Source organism: Ursus arctos, unplaced genomic scaffold, assembly GCF_023065955.2.
Source record: "Ursus arctos isolate Adak ecotype North America unplaced genomic scaffold, UrsArc2.0 scaffold_4, whole genome shotgun sequence".
In the NCBI taxonomy this organism is placed as follows: domain Eukaryota; kingdom Metazoa; phylum Chordata; class Mammalia; order Carnivora; family Ursidae; genus Ursus; species Ursus arctos.
Genome location: NW_026623056.1, coordinates 23,794,702 through 23,814,745, shown reverse-complemented (window position 1 = coordinate 23,814,745; position 20,044 = coordinate 23,794,702). Strand labels below are relative to the sequence as shown.

General features: G+C 42.6%; 1 protein-coding gene across 1 annotated transcript in view; it reads left to right on the top strand.

Annotated features, from left to right (window-relative positions):
• The window catches only part of MB21D2 (Mab-21 domain containing 2), a 108,763-nt gene extending 92,114 nt beyond the window's left edge, over window positions 1-16,649 (top strand). The window contains exon 2 of the mRNA XM_026496444.4: window positions 13,808-16,649. Within this exon, the coding sequence (XP_026352229.1) occupies window positions 13,808-15,072 (1,265 nt within the window). The 3' untranslated portion in view covers window positions 15,073-16,649. The remainder of the gene's footprint in view (window positions 1-13,807) is intronic.
• Window positions 16,650-20,044: the final 3,395 nt, after the last annotated feature.

Below are 20,044 nucleotides of genomic sequence, written 5' to 3'. Positions count from 1 at the left end.
GCAAGGTCTTCGATATACTTTGAGAATCAGTTGTCAATCACATTGCCTGCCCAGACAAAGCATCGTTTAGTCTTGGCTCAACCTAGATGGAGCCTGTGAGCTCTTGAATTACCAACAGATTTTCTCCGGGAAACCAAAAGGCAAAGTTACGAGTGCCTGGGTGGTATCTTGAATTACAGCCCCCCGCCCAAGGGGGGGGTTGCTTGTAATATAGTCTTACCAAATCTTACCCCCTTGCTAATAAGCCTCTGTTTTAGGGTTTTTAGACGGTGGGTCCCAGCTAGAAATGCTAGGTAGATGAATAGGATGTGGGTGCCATCTCCTGGCAGTTATTAGAAATTGCTTGGAAAGACAGTCCATTTATTTACAGGGTCTGTTCTTGCGCATCAAAGGAAAAATGCACTATTATCATTGTTTTAAAAAGCAGGCGTTAGACTTTGATCTTAGATCACACTGTAATTACATAGTAGCTTTTCTTCTAATCTCTGGCTATGACTGTTGGCTAAAAACTGGTGCTTTGGAAAACGTCCTAGACTTGAATTATTCTTGAAGAATAAGAGATGTCTTTGTGGAGATACCATATAGTTAGTTAACGGTCAGCTCATGAACAGGGTCCTAGCTTCCCGCTTCCATCTCTTCTGCGGATGTAATAGGATTCCTTTGCTTGTAAATATCGTGGCTCTGGAGTCTTTCATTGTGTCTGGAAATGACAATGTCAGGTTGACTCTATCTAAGTATATCACCCTGGCAATTTTCACCCTGGAAGATGCTTATAAACTCTGTCTTTAGGTTCTACCATCCCTTTATTCATTTGCTGACATCCGTTGAACTTCTGTTGTGTGAGGTTAGGAGACACACAGGTCATCAGACAGAGAGACACGGACAGGCCAACAAATAATTGATAATTGGTCTAAGCCACTACACTAAAGAAGGTGTGGGCAAAGGTCATGGAATGTAGAGACTAAATATGTCATTCGCAATTTTTTCCATACAGTTTAGAGGGACAAAGGCAGAATAATCCCAGGTGGAGGCTAAAAGAGAAATGTTATTTTGGTTTGTGAATTCGGTTTGACCTTTTACATATGAATAAGGCTGTGCGCTTGAACAAAGCTCCATTCTGAAGACCAGTTCCTGCAGTAAACTGGGAAGCCAGGCTTTTTCTCCTCAAAGCTTACTCCCCATTGTTTTCTCTATAGTTTGAGAAAGGAGTGCCTGTTTCAAAGTAACATAAATTTTCATCTCTCCCGAGTTTTCCAGAAGGAGAAGAGGTTTTAGAATGTCCTTTGGGAAATGAGAATTGGAATATCAACAAAGCAATAAATGAATAGGCGAGGTACTAACTGCAAATGAAGTGGAAAACAGTCCTGCTGAGTGAAGGAAGATGATGAACTCTGAGAAGTGTGCTCACACACAGTTTTATAAGCCACATATCCTAGATCTATACCTTGATTGTGGGCAAGAACAAGTAATATCATTGGCTTATGCTTCAGTTCTCATGGCCAGTTATACATCCGACGTGTTATAATTCCACCCAGAATTATTAGAGATGAACCTGTCCAGCACTGCTAAGCACGCATGCAGGCACGCACGCACGCACGCACGCACAGCTCCAGAAACAAGAGCTACGTTGGTGTAGTACTAAGAAGCACAGGTAAGGGAACAGAGCAGTTAAAATGGAGAAGAGAGAAAAGCCAGGAAGGTGTGTGTTACTGAGCTCATGAGCGGATGGCTCCTGTGAGACCCTCTGGGGAGTGGTGTAGAACCCATTTCAGAACTGTCCCAGCAGGCGTGCCGAAGCTGGGACATTTATTCACAGATTCCTGGCCTCCAGCGGGTGAGGGCTGCCCCCAGGGGTGTCCATTCTTGTGCATTAAGTCCCGGGTACGTCCCGTGGTGCCGGAGTTGAGACGTTGCTCAGGCAAAGGAGCAGGATCTGCGGCCTGGAGGAGGGCAGCTGCCACCTTGCGGGGACCCGCCTCCCACAGCTGTTAAGAGCCGGGCAGGGCGCCGCCAGTGTCTGCTGCCCGCGTGCGTGTGAGCGCGCGCGCACACGCCACACACTTGTGTATTCACACACATGAGAAGAGAGGTGGAATAAAGGGAAGTCAATAATAATAATAATAAGGAATGCTCATTAATTTTATTTAGATATGAGAATGGTGGTTGCAGTTTTAAAAAGGTCTCTGGCAGGGGCGCCTGTCTGCCTTTGGCTCAGGGCGTGATCCCCAGGTTCTGGGATCGAGCCCCACATCAGGCTCCTCCGCTGGGAGCCTGCTGCTTCCCCTCCCACTCCCCCTGCTTGTGTTCCCTCTCCCGCTGGCTGTCTCTCTCTGTCAAATAAATAAATAAAATCTTTAAAAAAATAAAAAAATAAATAAAAAGGTGTCTGGCAGTTCGACACATATCGTGTTTATGGGTGAAATGATATGATGCCTGGGATTTACTTTAAAATATGACAGAAAAAAAAAAGTGGGCATAAATGAATCAGCAGTGGCAACCATCATTGTTGAAGGTGGGTGATGGCTACGTGGTGATTTGTTATTTTATTATCTCTATTATTGTGTATGTTTGAAATTGTCAAAAGTAAACTAATTTTAAGATGAGATCGTCACTAGCCAATGATGATTTAAAAATCCTCTAGAGGGGCCCTGTTTATATACATAGGGATCATTCTGAGCTAATGCAGAAACTCTAAGTATGTAGTGTAGACCACAGCCGTAAAGCCCAGTTTTAATGCGCAGTGTTGTATTTTCTTAGGCTGCTGGGTCACAAGCAGGCTATCTCTTCATATAGGCTTAGGGATACCAGTTGGTTTTTGGTTTTTGGTTTTTCGGTGGGGGAAGGGGCTGTGTTTTGAGAAGGCACAGAATTCCTCATGTTTCTTTCCCCCTGGCTCTCGGTGTGTCTGAGCTTAGTTTTACACAGGAAAGAGAAGTGGTCACTTGTAGATACTGTGTCCTCAGGGGAAAAAGATTTTCCTGCTTCAGAACTCAGAAAGAGCTTATGGCTTTGTGGTTATGAGTTCTCAGACACCGTCAATCTGGCTCCACAACCTAGTCATAGCAATTGAGGGGATTTGACTTTAAAATGAAGGCTTCACTGTTAGATTAAAATACGTAAATTAGACTGTGCGTCTAAATAGGTGGGACCGTTCTCAGAGTTTGTCTTGGGGTCCTGAAAGAATGCCAAGAATGTTGCTGTGTTGAAAACACTTGTGGGATGCTCTCTGAAAATGGTCTAAGAGTTACGTGTGCAACACATACACGTGTGTGCACACGTAGTTATGTGTCTCAGCGCTAGATAGCTTTTTTTTTTTTTTTTAGTCATTTATAATCATGCTTTCCTATGATCCATGACCCATTTTGCTCATACACTTCATTCCTTAGGGATGGCTAAAATCAGCTATTCATCTGCTTTAGAAATCATTTCATTCGAAAATAGGATCTGTTTTATTTTTAGATAGAGAAATAAACTTCCCCTATTTCCTATAGTGTCGTACATGGCAGTTTTAAAGGCTTGAAGATATTAAACTGTTTGTTTCCTAGAAGAGCACTCTTAATACTGGAAAGGAGCATGGGATAGTGAAAAGAGTATGGAATCAACTTGAATTTGGATCTCAGCTCAGCTATCATGACCATGAACAATTTATTTGTTATTTATCCTCATTTCCTCATCTGTAAAATGGGGACAGTATTATGAACTTGAAAGTACCACGAGCATTGGATGAGATGACAGGTAAAACATTCCACCTGTGCCTTAATGCATAGTAGAGCCAATAAATGTGCCCTTCTCAGAGAGCCTTTGGTATGAGATGTGCATACTTTGAAAATGTGCTCTATAAATTCAGTCCTTCTTTTGCCATTATGTGCTATTGCTAGTACTGTGCTCTCCCCTTTTAACACTGGCAGAGTTTAGAGGATGTGACCGCAGCTGGGCTGCAGGTTAAAAATGTAGATGAGTAAACTCAATGAGAGAGAAGAGTGGCATCCAGCATGATGCACCCTTGGATTTCTTACTGCCACTGTTTCTGGGGTCCCTGTGGCATGGCCATAGGTGGCTTTAGGAGTCTGTATTGTAGTTGTCTGTCTTCAGTAGTAGCTTTTTGTGATGCGTGGCCATCCTAGAAGACATCTACACTCAGACTCCATCACGTGTTCGTATTTGTAGTCTCCCGCTCCACCCCCCAAGATTCTGATTGATCATCTCTTGGGACAGGAAATGCCCACTGTCCACTGGCAGCATTGTCAGAAAATTCTAAGACAGGTCTTTCACTGACACATGAGATAGAATATTTCTCTCTCTGTCTTCTACTTACTGGAATCCCACAGGTAAAGCCCATTTCTTTACCAGGGCAACTCATCAAATATTTGAAGGTGGATCTCATGGCCTTCTTGAATTTTCGATTCTCCAGGCTAAATGATGCACTCCTCTTCCTCTTCTGTGTTTTGGCTGGGACCTTTATTCATTTCCTTAAGTGTTATTTTCTCAGCTTATAATTATATGTTCATTAGTGTATGATTGATTAGCGTGAGAGCTGTTCACACTGCTCATCAGGTATTTCTGGTTCTCTACCTTCCCAGCCAGAGGTAGAATTGCACTTTCTTCCCTAGGGTGAGTGAGACCACGTGACTAGTTTGGGCCAGTGATTTATGAATGAAAATGGTATCTGTTGGGGCGCCTGGGTGGCACAGTGGTTAAGCGTCTGCTTTTGGCTCAGGGTGTGATCCCGGTGTTATGGGATTGAGCCCCACATCAGGCTCTTCCGCTATGAGCCTGCTTCTTCCTCCTCCACTCCCCCTGCTTGTGTTCCCTCTCTCACTGGCTGTCTCTATCTCTGTCGAATAAATAAATAAAATCTTAAAAAAAAAAAAAAAAGAAAAGAAAATGGTATCTGTCATTTCCAGACCAGAGCACTTACCTGCTGAAAAGAGATTCTCCAGGGCTTTCTTTTCCTGCAGCAGAGTAACTGTGAAGTTCTAGATAAGGATAGCTCTATCCACCTGGGTCCTGGATTAAGAAAAGAAGAGCCCCCAGCCAACCCCTGATGGTCACAAAGCCTGAATGAAAAATAAAAGACTTTTGTTGCTTTCTGTCACTGAGGCTTTAGCTTTGTTACCCAACATAACTACATCTCTCCTGACTGATACAGTTATATGTGGCTTTCTCACTACACGAGAAGCATTATGCAGTGGAGGCTGTGTGTTTCTCTTCACCATCTAGCATAGTTCTGGCTTAGACGAGGCACTAAGACTATGTGTTGCATGCATGAATAAATTAAACCTGCGTTTTGAATCCCATCGCCATCATTTCTGCCAGTTCCTGAACTTGGCTTACTTCATTATTTCTCTTCTAAAATGTAGACGACCCCCTCCCCCGATCCAACCCGGCTTTCCAGTTTCAGAGAAATTAAGTGGTTTGCTTAGCATAGACAGCCTCAAATGGGAAAGGAATGCAGACCACACCATGGGGTGGGGGTCACAGGCAGAGGCGAGGGGGTACAGCTGACTTGATTCTGAACATCTCCGTCACAAGCTTATGGCTTCTTCTGCAGGTCAGGAGAAGGGTGATCTGGTCATCATTGATACGTTTCTGTGTCCTTAGATAGCCATTTAATACCATATTGGCATTACACTTGCTTTCCACTTGCTGTTGTTTTTATCTTTCAAGAATGAGCCTTCCAAGGTGAAGACTTCTTGTAAATTGACAACATGTAGCTTTCGTGCCCTGTTTTGGCTGTGGGAAGCTGGTAGGTGGGACTAACAAGCTGCCCCCTTGAGTTTTGCCATTAAGTTCTGATTGGCAGAAACCATGAGCTTTTAAACTATCCTAAAAACTAAAAGAAAAAAAAAAAAAGGCAAGACTTACGAGATAGGGAAAATATATTGATAATGTGTATTGTATGTGTGTGCTTAGAACCCTCTCTTTATTGGCTGCCAAGTAGTTATCAGGGCACATGCTAAGTAATTTGGTGTGCATTTTCTTGTCTTATCCCTTTGAGCACCCCACTAAAATTCGTTCTCATTCCTCAACTTCATTCCCCAGTTGAGACCCAGAGTGGTTAATTATGTCGGTCATGGGCGGATTGGACTTGAATCCAGGCCTAACTCATGCTCATTATGTTCACAATAGCTAAGTAGACTCTGACAAAGCCCACCAATTTCTAGAACTTTAATTTTTTAAAAAGTAAATAATGAAAAATTAGGCTTTTTTTTTTTCATTCCGACTTTTGAATTATTACTAAACGATCTTATAGATATGTGCTGACAGTATTTCATATTATATTGTGTGGCAAATTCTGTGATCCCCAAGATGCGGTTACCGAGGCATTGGAGTTGATGGAAACAATCTGTACACTCACCAAGCAGTTGCCTTCTGATCCCAGGATCTGTGTCAGCCACTGCGGTAATAAAACCTGACTACAGGAGCTTATGGCCGATTGTGACGGTTATCTTCCATTTGCTGAGCTTCTTTGCCAATTACTGTGTCAAATGTGTTCTATTATCCTATTGAGGAGGGAAAATAAGCCATGAGTAAGGAAGGCCCACTATTCAATAGGCGCAGGAAGTGCTAATGTACGATCGAGGCCCTCCGTGGGGGCGTGCAGATTATTTATGCTGCAGGGCACTGGTTCAGAAGGAACAAGAAAGGGCTGGAATCCAGCCTGCCCTCTACTTGCCAAGCGGTGTGCCATGCCACACGATGGCATTCATCAGAGGAAGCATCTGTAGGCTAGCAGCAGCCCGGGTGCAGCGAGGGAAGAGAATGCTCCATTCATTTCCCTTCATCTAACATGTTTTGTACGCCTTGCATGTGCTAGAGGCTTTAGACGGGTTTAGTTAAATCTTCAGAACAACTCCGTGGAATAGGTGTTGTTTGCTATTCCAGTTTTATAGATGGTGGAGAAAGGGAAGAACATATGGGGAGAAGGAGCGAAATATCTGCCATGTGCTTAGGCATTTCATATCAACTCCAAAAGGGTGGTTTTATGGTTTGTTTGTTTGTTTGTTTGTTTGTTTTAAATATATGAAGAATTGGAAGCTCAAAAATGTTAAATAATTTGTCTGGCTTACTTAATGACAAACCCAGATTTAAACCCAAGCCTTTCTTATTCCAGTGCTGTTGCACTCATATCTGTATCAAAACAAGGAAAGATCAAGCAAGGGAGACTCCTTTGAAGAGTCACCTTTTGAATCAGACCAATGACTATATATATTTGGTCAATAGATCATTACCAGGGGCACCTGGGTGGTTCAGTCGGTTAAGCCACTGCCTTCGGCTCAGGTCATGGTCTCAGTGTCCTGGGATAAGCCCTGCATCAGGCTCCCTGCTCAATGGGGAGTCTACTTGTTCCTCTCCCTCTGCCCCTCACCCCTGTTCCTGCTCCATCTCAAATAAATAAAATCTTTAAAAAAAAAAAAAAAAAAGGTCATTACTGGGACGCCTGGATGGCTCAGTCGTGATCCCAGGGTCCTGGGATTGAGCCCCGAGTCGGGCTCCCTGATGGGTGGAGAGCCTGCTTCTCTTCTCCCTCTCCCTCTGCCCACTCCCCTGTGATTTCTCTCTCTCTGTCTCTCTCTCTCACTTGCTCGTTCTCGCTCTATCTCAAATAAATAAAATCTTTAAAAAAAAAAAAGGTCATTACCATATGTAAGGTAATCAGTTTTCTAAAAGATTTAAATAAGATTACCTGCAGTTGACATTATGCCAAAAAGAACAGGCTCTTTGCCTTAAGAATATATTGCTATAACTGTTAATATTAATGATCACTCAACAGGTTATTGAAAAAGCTGAGACGTTCCACTGGTATCTTCCTTCTCTATTTCATGTGTCTTCTAGTCAATTTATTTTGGAATACTAATAGCTTCTTGCAAGACAGATAAGGTCTGTTCTTCCTTATGATAACTGTGGATGCTCAGACATGTTCTGCTGCTGGTCTAAAGTCACACCACAACTTTGACCAATGAAAGCACAAGGTTGACACTTTGCCTTGAGACCCCTGTTGCTTCCCTTTCAGACCTTTCTGCATTTATGTCAAGTTCAGTTGTCATCATAAGGAGAGCAGTAGGTCTATGCCATTCTGACCTTTGCAACAATTGTGGAAATAACAGTGCTGTTAATCTGTCGAATGAGTTATTTCTCCTTTCTGAACCTCAGTTTTTTCACCTGCAAGGTGAGGGACTCCACATATATGATTTCTGGCCACCAGTGAGGAAAATACTAAAATCCTCCCCAAATGGGAGTCATGAAAAATCCCGTAGATTGGTGCCTTTCTTAGAAAGTGGCCGTGCCTACTTCTCAGGGTGTGAGTAAGCTTGACAAAAATATTTATTTCTTTGAAGTAGAAATCAGGTTTTTATAGGAAGGTTTTATATTATTTATTAACAACCAATAGACCGTTCGCCGAGGAGGTGTATCCGAATCACAGAAGCACTTCGTCTGCAACGGTCCATTCCATACCCTTCCCACTAGAGAGCGCCGTTGCTATCACAGGGCACTGTCAGTGTGCCACATGAGTTTGGGTGGAAAAGATAACATCTTTTAATGAAATGAATATTGTCAAGATACTCAGGTCTTTTTTAATCTACATAGAAATCTTTGATATACATAGTCAAAGATACAGAGGCAAAATTTATCTAATTCTGTAGCTTTAATAATAAGACATAAACATTTTACCTCTTTGACCTGTCTTTCTCCCCCCATCATAGGTAACAGCTTTGGTTTTTTTTGTTTTTTTATGGAATCTGCACAAGGACCAATTTCCCTCATCTACTTCGTACTTATTAAATTACCTCCCTGAGTCCCCACATATCTACTGGAGAGAAACTATGAGGCTGGAAACCATACCTGGTTCCGGTGTGCCAGCGTTAACAGCCTGGCATTATGTGCTTGAGTGATGGCGGCTTGTAATTTGTATTCGGTGGAATGTGATAAAGTTTTATTCACTAGAATATAAGGGTGTCAGGGACAGAGCTCCATTTTTCACTAGATATTCTAAAGATAATCAGCAAAGGACTAAGTGGATGACATGAAAGTCATTCCTTAACCTCGAGGCCCCAGTGTAAACAGAACCCAAATCCTTCTGTCCCCTGCACCAGGAACCCAACCACTGAGACCTTGAGTGTGCAGCAAGGAAAGTGTCTCTTCAAGAGGCAGCCAAATGAGGGGGTGGGAGGGCAAGCCTTAAATCCGCCTCCCCCGGGGGTTGCAGGGGCTGCTGGGGGAGAGGGGAGGATTTCTAAAGGCAAGTGGAAAAGGGACTGGGTCAAGGGGGAGATTCACTCTGGTGACTCAAAATCCGACAGAGGAAGTTACTGAGCAGGGGAGTGTTAATTTCATTTCCTTATGCTCAAAGAGGAGGCCAGGGGTCCTGACTGGCTTGGCTGGCTTTTTGATGAAATCTTGAGTCTGGGCAAAACAACGAAATTAATACTTGGTTATCACAGTGTGGGCAAGAATATTAGGCTACAGAAACGTGGTGGCAGACAGCATTCCTGAGAACAAGCAGATTTGGGTGAAAGAGTTGCAGCCGGCTTAGCTGCCCTGTTAACTCTTTAGTAACTGGTTTCACCAGTAACACAAAGGTCTTCTTAAGTAGAAACTAGAAATAAAGCAAAGTCAAGGACTCAACTTACAGAAAGGGAGGCTGAGGGGCAGTTTTTGTGTTTTTAAGAGCAAACATATGCCCATGCTTCCATGAAAAAGAAGAGACCCACCCAGGGGAATAAGCCATTTCTCCTGCTAACAAGCTCATTGTTAATGTGTGATTCTTCCTTTTGTTCTCACTCATGGTTTTGGATAATTTGCTAATAGCTAAACAGCCAGTCACTGGATCTCACCCTCCTGTAATTACACAGAAATCCTTGGATCAATTCACAGATAGCACTTGTTGGAACTGGTGCCCATGGCCCAAGTATATGGTTGAATTTTTTTCCCTCCAGTCCCTGGCTGTGTTTTAGTTGCATGGCAACCCATCTGCCATGATAGCTGATGTCAGCTCATTTTCATTTAAACTGAGCCCAGGAAAGTTTTCAAGGAGGGCATTTGAGTAGAATGCTGGGCCTGCTCCAGTTTGTGTTACCAAGTCATTGGTAAAACTGCAGACTAATGGGCTCAGGCGGGCTAAATGTAAATGAGGATGTCACAGGGGATTAGCTTCCAGAAATATGTGGCCTTGGGGACTTTCTAACTTTTAGGAGCTTAGCAAATGAGCCTCAGCAATATTTTCTTTGCTTTCTTTCCTTTCTCTGCCCTCTAAAGGAGGAAGTGTCCAAAATTAACCGAACTCCTGGGAAGAGTTTAGCCAAATACTTTTGTGACTCCTGAAAGGAGGGGCAACATTTTAACTAGGTGCATAAGCCACATCTGGGAGGAAAAAATATTTTATTACCGGCAGGAAGGTTCCTAGTGTATACATTAACAAGTGAGAGCATGTTAAAACTTCTTTCATCCAGTAGAGGGCAGAAGGGAGTTTTAGCTTTTTCTTACCTTGTGAATATCCAAACAAAAATTGACTGTCCAAGGCAAAATGCAGTGGCATGTTTGTAAACAAATTTTACCCAGCCTGTTAATACACAACTTACTCTGGTTGTCTAGACAAGCCCTTGCTGGTATGCTCAGAGCCAGTTTGATCCTGTCTAGGACAAAAGAGAACATACAGAGTTTTGAGCCATGTATGCCTAAGAGGGAGCAGTGATATGGTATCCAAATTATAATACCACTTCTAATTTATTCAGATCTTACTTCTTAATCATAACACATTTCAACATGGTTCCTATGTGTATTTATGGCACCAAATGCTAGAATTTAAAGATATTTGAACTAATGATGAATAAATTATTTCATTATCAAGCGTTTATTTTTGAAAGTAACCACCTACCTGTGAACCTATAATATAGTGAAAATGGTTTTCCCAAGCTACCCTGGGTTCTGAGAAGCAAACCCTATCTGTTTATAGCTATAGCTAAAAACTTGGAGTGGTAATTGTTACATTGTAAAGATGAGGTTAATACTGAAACATGACAATTGAGAAATGAATTTGGGTTTTGGTGTTTATGATAACTTTTAATCCTTGGTTACAAAATTTGGTTTTCGAAAACACTTTTAAAAGGAAGATAAATTTTCCCTGCTGACTTTCTAGCGCAGGTTGGTTTTGCTTGGTTAGAATGTACAACCCAATTACAGTGGGTTCCTTAGGAAGCCCCCTTTGAATGGAGTTAGGATATTTATTTATTTTTTTAAAAGATTTATTTATTTGAGAGAGAGCGAGAGAGAGCACATGTGCACCTGTGTGGGGGGTGGACCGAGGGAGGAGAGAGAATCCCAGAGACTCCCGACTGAGGGCGGAGCCCAATGCCAGCTCCATCCTACAACCTACGAGATCATGACCTGAGCTGAAATCAAGAGTTGGATGCTCAGCCAACTGAGCCAGCCAAGTGCCCCGAGGATATTTATTAAGAAGCCCCCCCTGGAATCAGCCACTGTGGAAGGTAGGGACCCAAAGCAGGATCGGGCGGAGGGAGAAGTCAGGTTTCTTTCCAGGCCGCAATGTCAGCCTTAGCCGGCCCCTCTGGGATCTCTGGATTAGAATGTGTACCCCCCACCCTCACCCCAAACACAGGACATGACTTTGGGTGAGCTGGCTCTTTGCAGCCGGTCCTTAAGGGATTGTGCTGACAGATTCCCAGCAGCTGGGACAAGAAGTCCTTTATTGAGACGGGATGTGGGTGGGACAGCACAAGGCATGTGAGAAACAGCCTCAAAAGTCAGGTACACTGGATTCTCTTTCTGACTAGTTGTGGATTCTTTAAACTTGGGTAACTTTTTGATTACTTTAAAACAAAGTGATAGCTTGCTATATTGCTATTTGTAAGGAAATGGGACTAAATAAGAGTTTTTCGTGGTTAATATGGTTTGGACAATAGGATTTTAAAGAATGAAAAGAACACATTTTTATTTCACTTGAGTATTAAATCCTGAAATAAGATGGTAGCATAAACACATATACAAGGCTTATTTATTTGCACTGGAGTTGTCCTATGAATAGTAAACTATGTTGATTAAAAGTAATTGCAGCGAGGGGCGCCTGGGTGGCACAGCGGTTAAGCGTCTGCCTTTGGCTCAGGGCGTGATCCTGGCCTTCTGGGATCGAGCCCCACATCAGGCTCCTCCGCTATGAGCCTGCTTCTTCCTCTCCCACTCCCCCTGCTTGTGTTCCCTCTCTCACTGGCTGTCTCTATCTCTGTTGAATAAATAAATAAAATCTTTAAAAAAAAAAAAAAGTAATTGCAGCGAGTAAGGGAATTGTAGTTTGCGACAGTTCTTCGCAATATTTGGAGAAAAGATTAAGTAAGTCACTGACAGTGATGCTGGCTGTCATGGAGCAGTCATCTACATTTAGTCTATAACTGTTTAAGCTCTTCATGGTTAAGTCCCATGAAGTCCATCTGTTTGTTTCTTTGCCATTCAGTTCAGTTGTGCGCCTGTTGGGTGCAGAGCCCAAAGCCTGCCTAATACAGATTTGAGACGTGATCTGTACTCTTAAAGAGCTCCCATTAGCATCCAAAAATCACATTTTTTAATGTCACCACCAATCTTACCAGAAAAGTATACCATTTGGGAAGGTATTAAGCTCATGGTGCAAAAGATGAATTTTCTAAAATTTAGCGCTTTTTTTGTTGGAAAGCTCCAGTTTTTTTCATTGGCAATAAATATTTTAGTTGTTTTTGCGAAGACAGGCTAACTGTTCATTTTTTAATGAAAATGTCTACCAGATACCCAAGTCTGAATGCCTGTAGTTGATCAGTTGTTCTTCAAAGTAAAAATAGTCTTCCACGAACAAAGCCGCTAACTTAGCCCAGAACTCCAACACGGGCACTCTTCTTGAAAACAGCTTTTGTATTTCAGTATGAGGCAGACGTGCACTATGGTCACCTGCCGTTTTGTTGCACAGAACATTAGAAAGGTGGCGCTAGAGTTGGGATATGAGAAAAATTAACCCATTTTTCTTTTCCTTAGGGATTTTCTTCAGTGCAACTCAACTTTTTTTTTTTCAATGCTAGTACATGTCAGCAATAAAGAGTCCAAGGACTGCTAGTGTAGTTTGGTGCCACTGTCTTCACGACTGCCTAGCACTTTGACCCGCCTTTTGCTTTTGTCCCATCAACCATCAGTTCAAGTGTCAACACAGTAAACAAGGGCAAATACTGTGTTAGTGTTATTATGGGAAGAGTTATGACCTCACAACCCCTCCCAGTGTCCCACATTCAGTGTCCACAGCCTACACTGAGAGTCTCCGGGACAGAGGAAGGTTTAAGCAGGAAGAACCTAGGGGTGGGAGGCTGTTTGGGCAAGAGATAAAAGAGCCTGGCTTTATATGATGGCAGCAGAGATGGAGAACGGGGAAGGAGTGAGAAATGTCGCAGAGGTTATATACTTAAAATTTGATGGTAGAAGCCATCAAAGACTCAAAGCTTACCGAGGTGTTCAGCCTGAATGACCCAGTGGATGGCAGTGCCACCAACCAAGATGATGACTGGGGTAAGAAGACCCCCGGTTTATGATTTAAAAAGATACTGCTCTTGCCACAAGAGAAAATCTGTCGTTAATTCTCCCACTCTGTAAAGGATGTATTCTATTGCCTATGAGAAAAAACAAAGCATACTGCTGGCTGGGCCCAGGCAGCAGCCGAAGATCTGATTTTGTACTTCTAATGAATAGTGGGTCTTAGAAACTCAGCACATTCTATACTGATGCAAAAGAATCTGGTGTGTGTATTTCCAATAATAGTGTTTTCTCTTTCTGTTTCTAGGAATGGTGCAAAAGCTGGACCAAAAACTGCCAGTGGCCAATGAGTACCTGTTGCTCTCCGGGGGAGTCCGGGAAGGCGTGGTGGACCTGGACTTAGATGAGCTTAATGTCTATGCCCGGGGGACAGACTATGATATGGACTTCACTCTTCTGGTGCCAGCCCTTAAGCTGCATGACCGTAATCAGCCTGTGACACTCGATATGCGCCACTCAGCCTTGTGCCACTCTTGGCTGAGCCTCCGGCTCTTTGATGAAGGGACAATCAGTAAGTGGAAAGACTGCTGCACCATCGTGGACCACATCAATGGTGCCACCAACTACTTCTTCTCCCCAACCAAAGTGGCTGACTGGTTCTATGACTCCATCAGCATTGTCCTATCAGAGATCCAGAAGAAACCCCAGCGAGGGATGCCAAAGGTGGAAAAGGTAGAAAAGAACGGGACCATCATCTCCATCATCCTGGGCGTGGGGAGCAGTCGGATGTTGTATGATATTGTCCCCGTGGTATCTTTCAAAGGCTGGCCTGCAGTGGCCCAGAGCTGGCTCATGGAGAACCACTTTTGGGATGGGAAGATCACCGAGGAAGAGGTCATCAGTGGGTTTTACTTGGTGCCTGCTTGCTCCTACAAGGGCAAGAAGGACAACGAATGGCGGCTGTCCTTCGCCAGGAGCGAGGTGCAGCTGAAGAAGTGCATCTCTAGTAGCCTCATGCAGGCCTACCAGGCCTGCAAAGCCATCATCATTAAACTCCTGTCCCGGCCCAAGGCTCTCAGCCCCTATCACCTCCGGAGCATAATGCTCTGGGCCTGTGACAGACTTCCCGCCAACTACTTGGCCCAAGAAGACTTTGCAGCCCACTTTTTGCTGGGCCTCATTGATGACCTGCAACACTGTCTGGTCAACAAGATGTGCCCCAATTATTTCATCCCTCAGTGCAACATGCTGGAGCACCTGTCGGAGGAGACCGTGGTGCTCCACGCGCGGAAGCTCTCCTCCGTCCGCTCGGACCCGGCCGAGCACTTGCGCACCGCCATCGAGCACGTCAAGGCGGCCAACCGGCTGACGCTGGAGCTGCAGAGGCGAGGGAGCACCACCAGCATCCCCTCCCCGCAGTCCGACGGAGGGGACCCCAACCAGCCTGATGACCGTTTGGCCAAAAAACTGCAACAGCTAGTGACTGAGAACCCGGGGAAGTCCATCTCTGTCTTTATAAACCCTGATGACGTCACGAGGCCCCACTTCAGAATCGATGATAAATTTTTCTGAGCATTTTGCTGCCTTTTTCTTTCTTTTTTTTTTTTTTTTTTCTTTTTCCTGGTTCTCAAACTCTCATAATGTGTCGTGTGGTTTGTGATGCTGACTTTCCGTTTTTTACATATCCAGCCTCGATTGGATCTGTTAAGAACACCTTTTAAGTTTCCTGGTTCTGCAGGACGGCGCAGGCTCTGAAGCAGTGTATTACTATTTCATATTCTGCCTCTGATTTTGTTGTTTACTTTTTGTAGGTATTGTCACATTGTTTTTGGTTTGGGGTTTTTTTGTTTTTTAAGGAGAACTTGAGCCATAGGTGAAAATGCCCATGAATTCTCTTGCTTTTTACCGTTTCATGCTTTGTGCAAATTTGTTAATGAGGATAGGGCAACAGATCTCTTTCTGGCGCTTCAGGATTCTTTTTTTTTTTTTTTTTTTTTTTTTAATGAGCTTTCATCACTACAGATAGTTGAGAATCATCTGAACCTGGAAACTACCTGGTATGTTAGCTGGATTTCTTTCTTTTGACCAGTGACCGGAGTAGTTTCCCTCTCTCCACCAGACAACGTGGACTTTGAAAGTGGTAACGCTACCAGTTGTGTTTGGGAGCAACCTCATTGAATGTAATTGTCCTCAGATCAGAACTTTGGATGGTTTGGAGGCTGTGTTTGACAACTTTCCAAACAGAATTAAGGTTTCCAAATGGTAGTTTTAGTGTGTGTAATTATTTGAAGCCTTATTTAAATCCTATTAAAGAACATACCATTATAATTGTTATTTGCACTAATGAAATCTTGGCCATTGTCAGAGTTCCAATGTGTGTGTTTCAATATAAATTGACATCCACTGTTGAAATGCTATCATTTTTTTAATTTAGCCCATTTCTCTCAATCAGTAGAATAATTCTTTGCATTTGTTTCGTTCTCCTTTAATTGTGGGGTCCTGTTTTGCCCTCTTTGATATTCCTGGTTCCTGTCTCACTGAGAGAAGTTTGTGAAGCTTTACACCTGCTAGAGACCATCTGAAGCTGGAGAAAATATATACTTGATAGAGTAGGTGTCTTTGTAATGTACTGCCTTTGGGGTTATAGAGGTAAGCTTTTTTTGTAAAGTCTCTTTGCTTCTACCGGGAGTTGTGGGGAAAACTGGCAGAAAGAATTTATAATCCCCAAGTGGAAGATACCATGCCTGTTCAAAAGCAGGTTTTTCTACAGAGCAGGAACGAGGACATATCTGTGGGTGGTAGCTTCGTGTGAAGGTGTCTTCTCTTCATGAATGAAATCACTTGCCAGGTTTAGGTACTTCAAGGCATTGGCTCCTTGTTTTGGTGTGGACTCATGGCAAACTGTGGTGTTTGAGAGGTCAGGGGCCCTGCTGGTATCGCAAAGGATGACCATGGAAAGGTCAAGCAACATTTTGGATTTGATCTCGAATGTCCAGACCCACAGGTTGGTTTTTGGCCAACTGAAATCAGGCATATGCGGTCTTGGGTTTTTGCATGGGAATTAATGTAATGCTTATAACTGAAAATGAAATCATTCAAGCATCTTAAGTCAAACACAAAATAATAAAAGAAACATACTGGCCTTGGAATTTTGTTGTTGTTGCTGTTGTTAATTTGTGATCCAGAAGCTATTTTCTTATTAATAATACCAACAATGATTTTCAGTAAATGCAGCACTGGGTTTGCTATTGTCTTTCACATCAGATGCCCATGCAGTGAACATCCAGTATTCATTTGTCCATTTCCCCAGTTTTTCTACTGGTATCTACCTATCCTCCACATAATCTATGTCCTTCTCCTGAAATGACTCCATTCCCAGTTCGAGACATGGTATACGACCGATTGGCATAACTATTTCCTTGGCCAAAATTATTAATTAGGGATTTGTCATATGATGTAAGCTGTTCCAATCAGGGACATGCTCAGGATTCTAGGCTGGAATGCTGGGAACGAAGCAGACCTCTGGATGTGGAAGACAAGCACATGGCCTCTGTCGCTCTGATAGCTATCTCATGATCATGACTGGAGCCATCCTTAGGATGAAACTGACATTGTGTGATACTGTGGAGAGAAGAGAAAGAAAAGCATGAGCCACCTGACACTGCCGCCACCCCCCCCCCAATAGACACACACACACTGGATTTTCTTGTTAAATAAAGCAACATTTAGTTCTTTTAGCCAGTTTGAATTTGGTTCATCAACATACTTAAACCGACATACTGAACCATTTCAGTTGATGTGTGTCTCTTCTTTTTCTGTGGATAGGTATCAGGATATCTCTATAATGTATCTAAACGCTGGTTTATGCTCTCTGATTTGATTAAGTCCAAAGAGTATCACAGCCTCTGTAACTAATAAATATGCATCTGGTAGAGTCTGTTCAAATTTATTATACTTTGGCCATTATGTTACACTTCCGTGATTAGAAGAAATTGTTATAAACCACTAAAGTAGCAAGCATATTCAAAGGCGTTGGTTCCCTTTAAAGTCAACTTAAACTGCCATAACCTTGCTTTGAATTGGCCTCTCAGATACTATTAGCAACCTCTACAATATTTTAAATGCTGTGTTTGCAGACAAAATTTCATTCCAGGTGTGATAAAAACCTAGTTTCAGTGATTCTTTTGGCATGTTTTTCTTTTTTCCAGATCTAGTCCTAATAAGAACATTTTCTCCAAGTTCTTGGTTAAGCTTCATTTAAAAAGTCCAGAGCTTCCTGAGATCTAGTAATTTTTTTTTAATTAGAAGAGGGAGGGGCAGAGGGAAAGTGAGAAATCATGACCTGAGCCAAAATCAAGGGTCGGATGGACGCGTAAAACCAACTGAGCCACCGAGGCGCCCCTTGAGATCTAGTAATTTTAAAACTTAAATATTTTTTAGTTCCTGGAATTTTCTATCAGCACCATAAACCTAGGACTCAGGTCAGGAATTGTTGAAAAATGGATAGAAATGGTATGTAGTCTGATAGCCTTTCTTATCTGAAACTTAGTAAATAATTGAATTACTAACCTACTCTCCTTCTGAAGCCCAGAAGATTGGTGAAAATCACTTCTGTTTCAAGTACAATAGAAAATGTCATAAGACTGGAGTCATAATTTCAACATAGTTTATAACTGATTTTTTTTTTTTTTTTTGGTTGTGGGAATTTACAAGCTGTAACTCAATAGGATTTTAATTCCCTGATGAGATCTGGTTTCACATAGTTCAAAAGTAGATTGTTTTTTTACCCTCTGCCTTTCTCATTTGAAATGGAAGATCCGAAGATGCAAGTAAAGGTTGGTTTCAGAGTGGAAGGAGCCAATTAGGATCAGAGGTTATAAAAATAAAAATATCCCTGAAATTACTATACAGAATAATTTTGGAAAAAAGAGTGGCAGGCATATGTGGTTAATTTTACTTTCGGGTGGAGATGCGAGGAAGCAGGGGAGAGGCTTCTGGGGCTAGTTGAAGAGCTCCTAGTGACTTCTGTACCGTCCGCTTGCATACACGCACACACGTGCACACGCTGCTTGCCTTCACATCATCGATTGGAAATTTCTCCAGACTATTTTGTAACACTTCCAGGGAGGATTAAGCCCTTGGCTGGTCACAGCTAAGTGTTGATGATTTTGGATCAGATCATCACCTTGCCAAGAAAAATGTCCTGACTTGGAGTTCAGCCTTGGGAAGAGATTGCTGGGAAGGAAAAGGAAGCTGGTGCTTAGCAGCAGCCGTGGGATCCTGGGGTTAGGTGGCTTCCTGCTGCCTGAAAGCTCTGCCCTGGTCTTTAGGGAAGTACCTGCACTTCCGTCCTGATATGCTCTCTCCGAAACCTCTTCCCTTGAGTCACCCAAGGGGGTGTTGGTATGACTATTTCACTTCCCAACTGGTCGTTATTAGGGGTCAGGGAAAGTCTTATTTCATACTTTCCATCCCATATTCTGACCCAGGGGTGAAAGCTTTTTTGCCGTTAAATGGAGCACTAACTACTATGTATACTAAAGGAAGGATGGGCATCATTTCCGTTATGGTTCCTTTTATTAATATCAGGTAAGTAATATGTATTTTTAAACTGATTGAATCCATGTAATTAGTGCTCCTCTGTGAGAAAAATCGTTTTAGAAATGTGTGTAGCTTCCTCAATAGGTAAACAAAGAGCAGATGATCTACATTGTTTAGAACAGATATTTGCCATTGGAGAATTATTTCCAACATTTCTAGAATTCTGCCTTCTGTTAATTAGCTGGAAAAGTATACTTTTTATTTTTTTAAGAAAACATACATTATATACAGTAAAAATCAAGCTTGTAACAATTTACGATAATTGCGTCTCTCTGTGCCCATATCATAGCATTCATACCCTATTAGCAGTACATACAAAAGCATTATGGTTCATAAAGTGCACCTTTTGCTGTTTGGCACTAAACTTTTAGACGACTGTAGCATGACCCTGGTTTTCTAACTTTGGGTTGACAATTTTCAATCCACAGTTGGGTCCCAGCATTCATCAAACATCAGGGAGACCATATGCCAATGTCAGTGTGGTTTAAAATAATGTAGACATTTGAGAAAAGTCGATTAATCCCCCATATAAGAGTGCTCTTGTTCAAATATCTTTAAAGACATATTTACCCTTAGGGTGCTTGGGTGGCTCAGTTGGTTAAGTGTCCAACTCTTGATTTTGGCTCAGGTCATAATCTTGGGGTTGTGGGATTAAGCCCCATGTTGGGCTCAGCTTGGAGTCTGCTTAGGATTCTCGCTTTCCCCCTCTCCCTCTGCCCCTCCCCATTCCCCCTGCATAGCCCCTCTCTCTCTCTCTCTCTCTCTCTCTCTCTCTCTCGAAATAAATAAATAAATAAATAAATAAATAAATAAATCCCATAATATAGCAGCTGAGATGAGAATGTTTTGTTTCTAGACCACGTTCCCCCTCTTTTCAGGATGAGTGGATTCTTACTGTGACTTTGGTAAGGGTGGACACATTGATACATTTCTCATACAATCT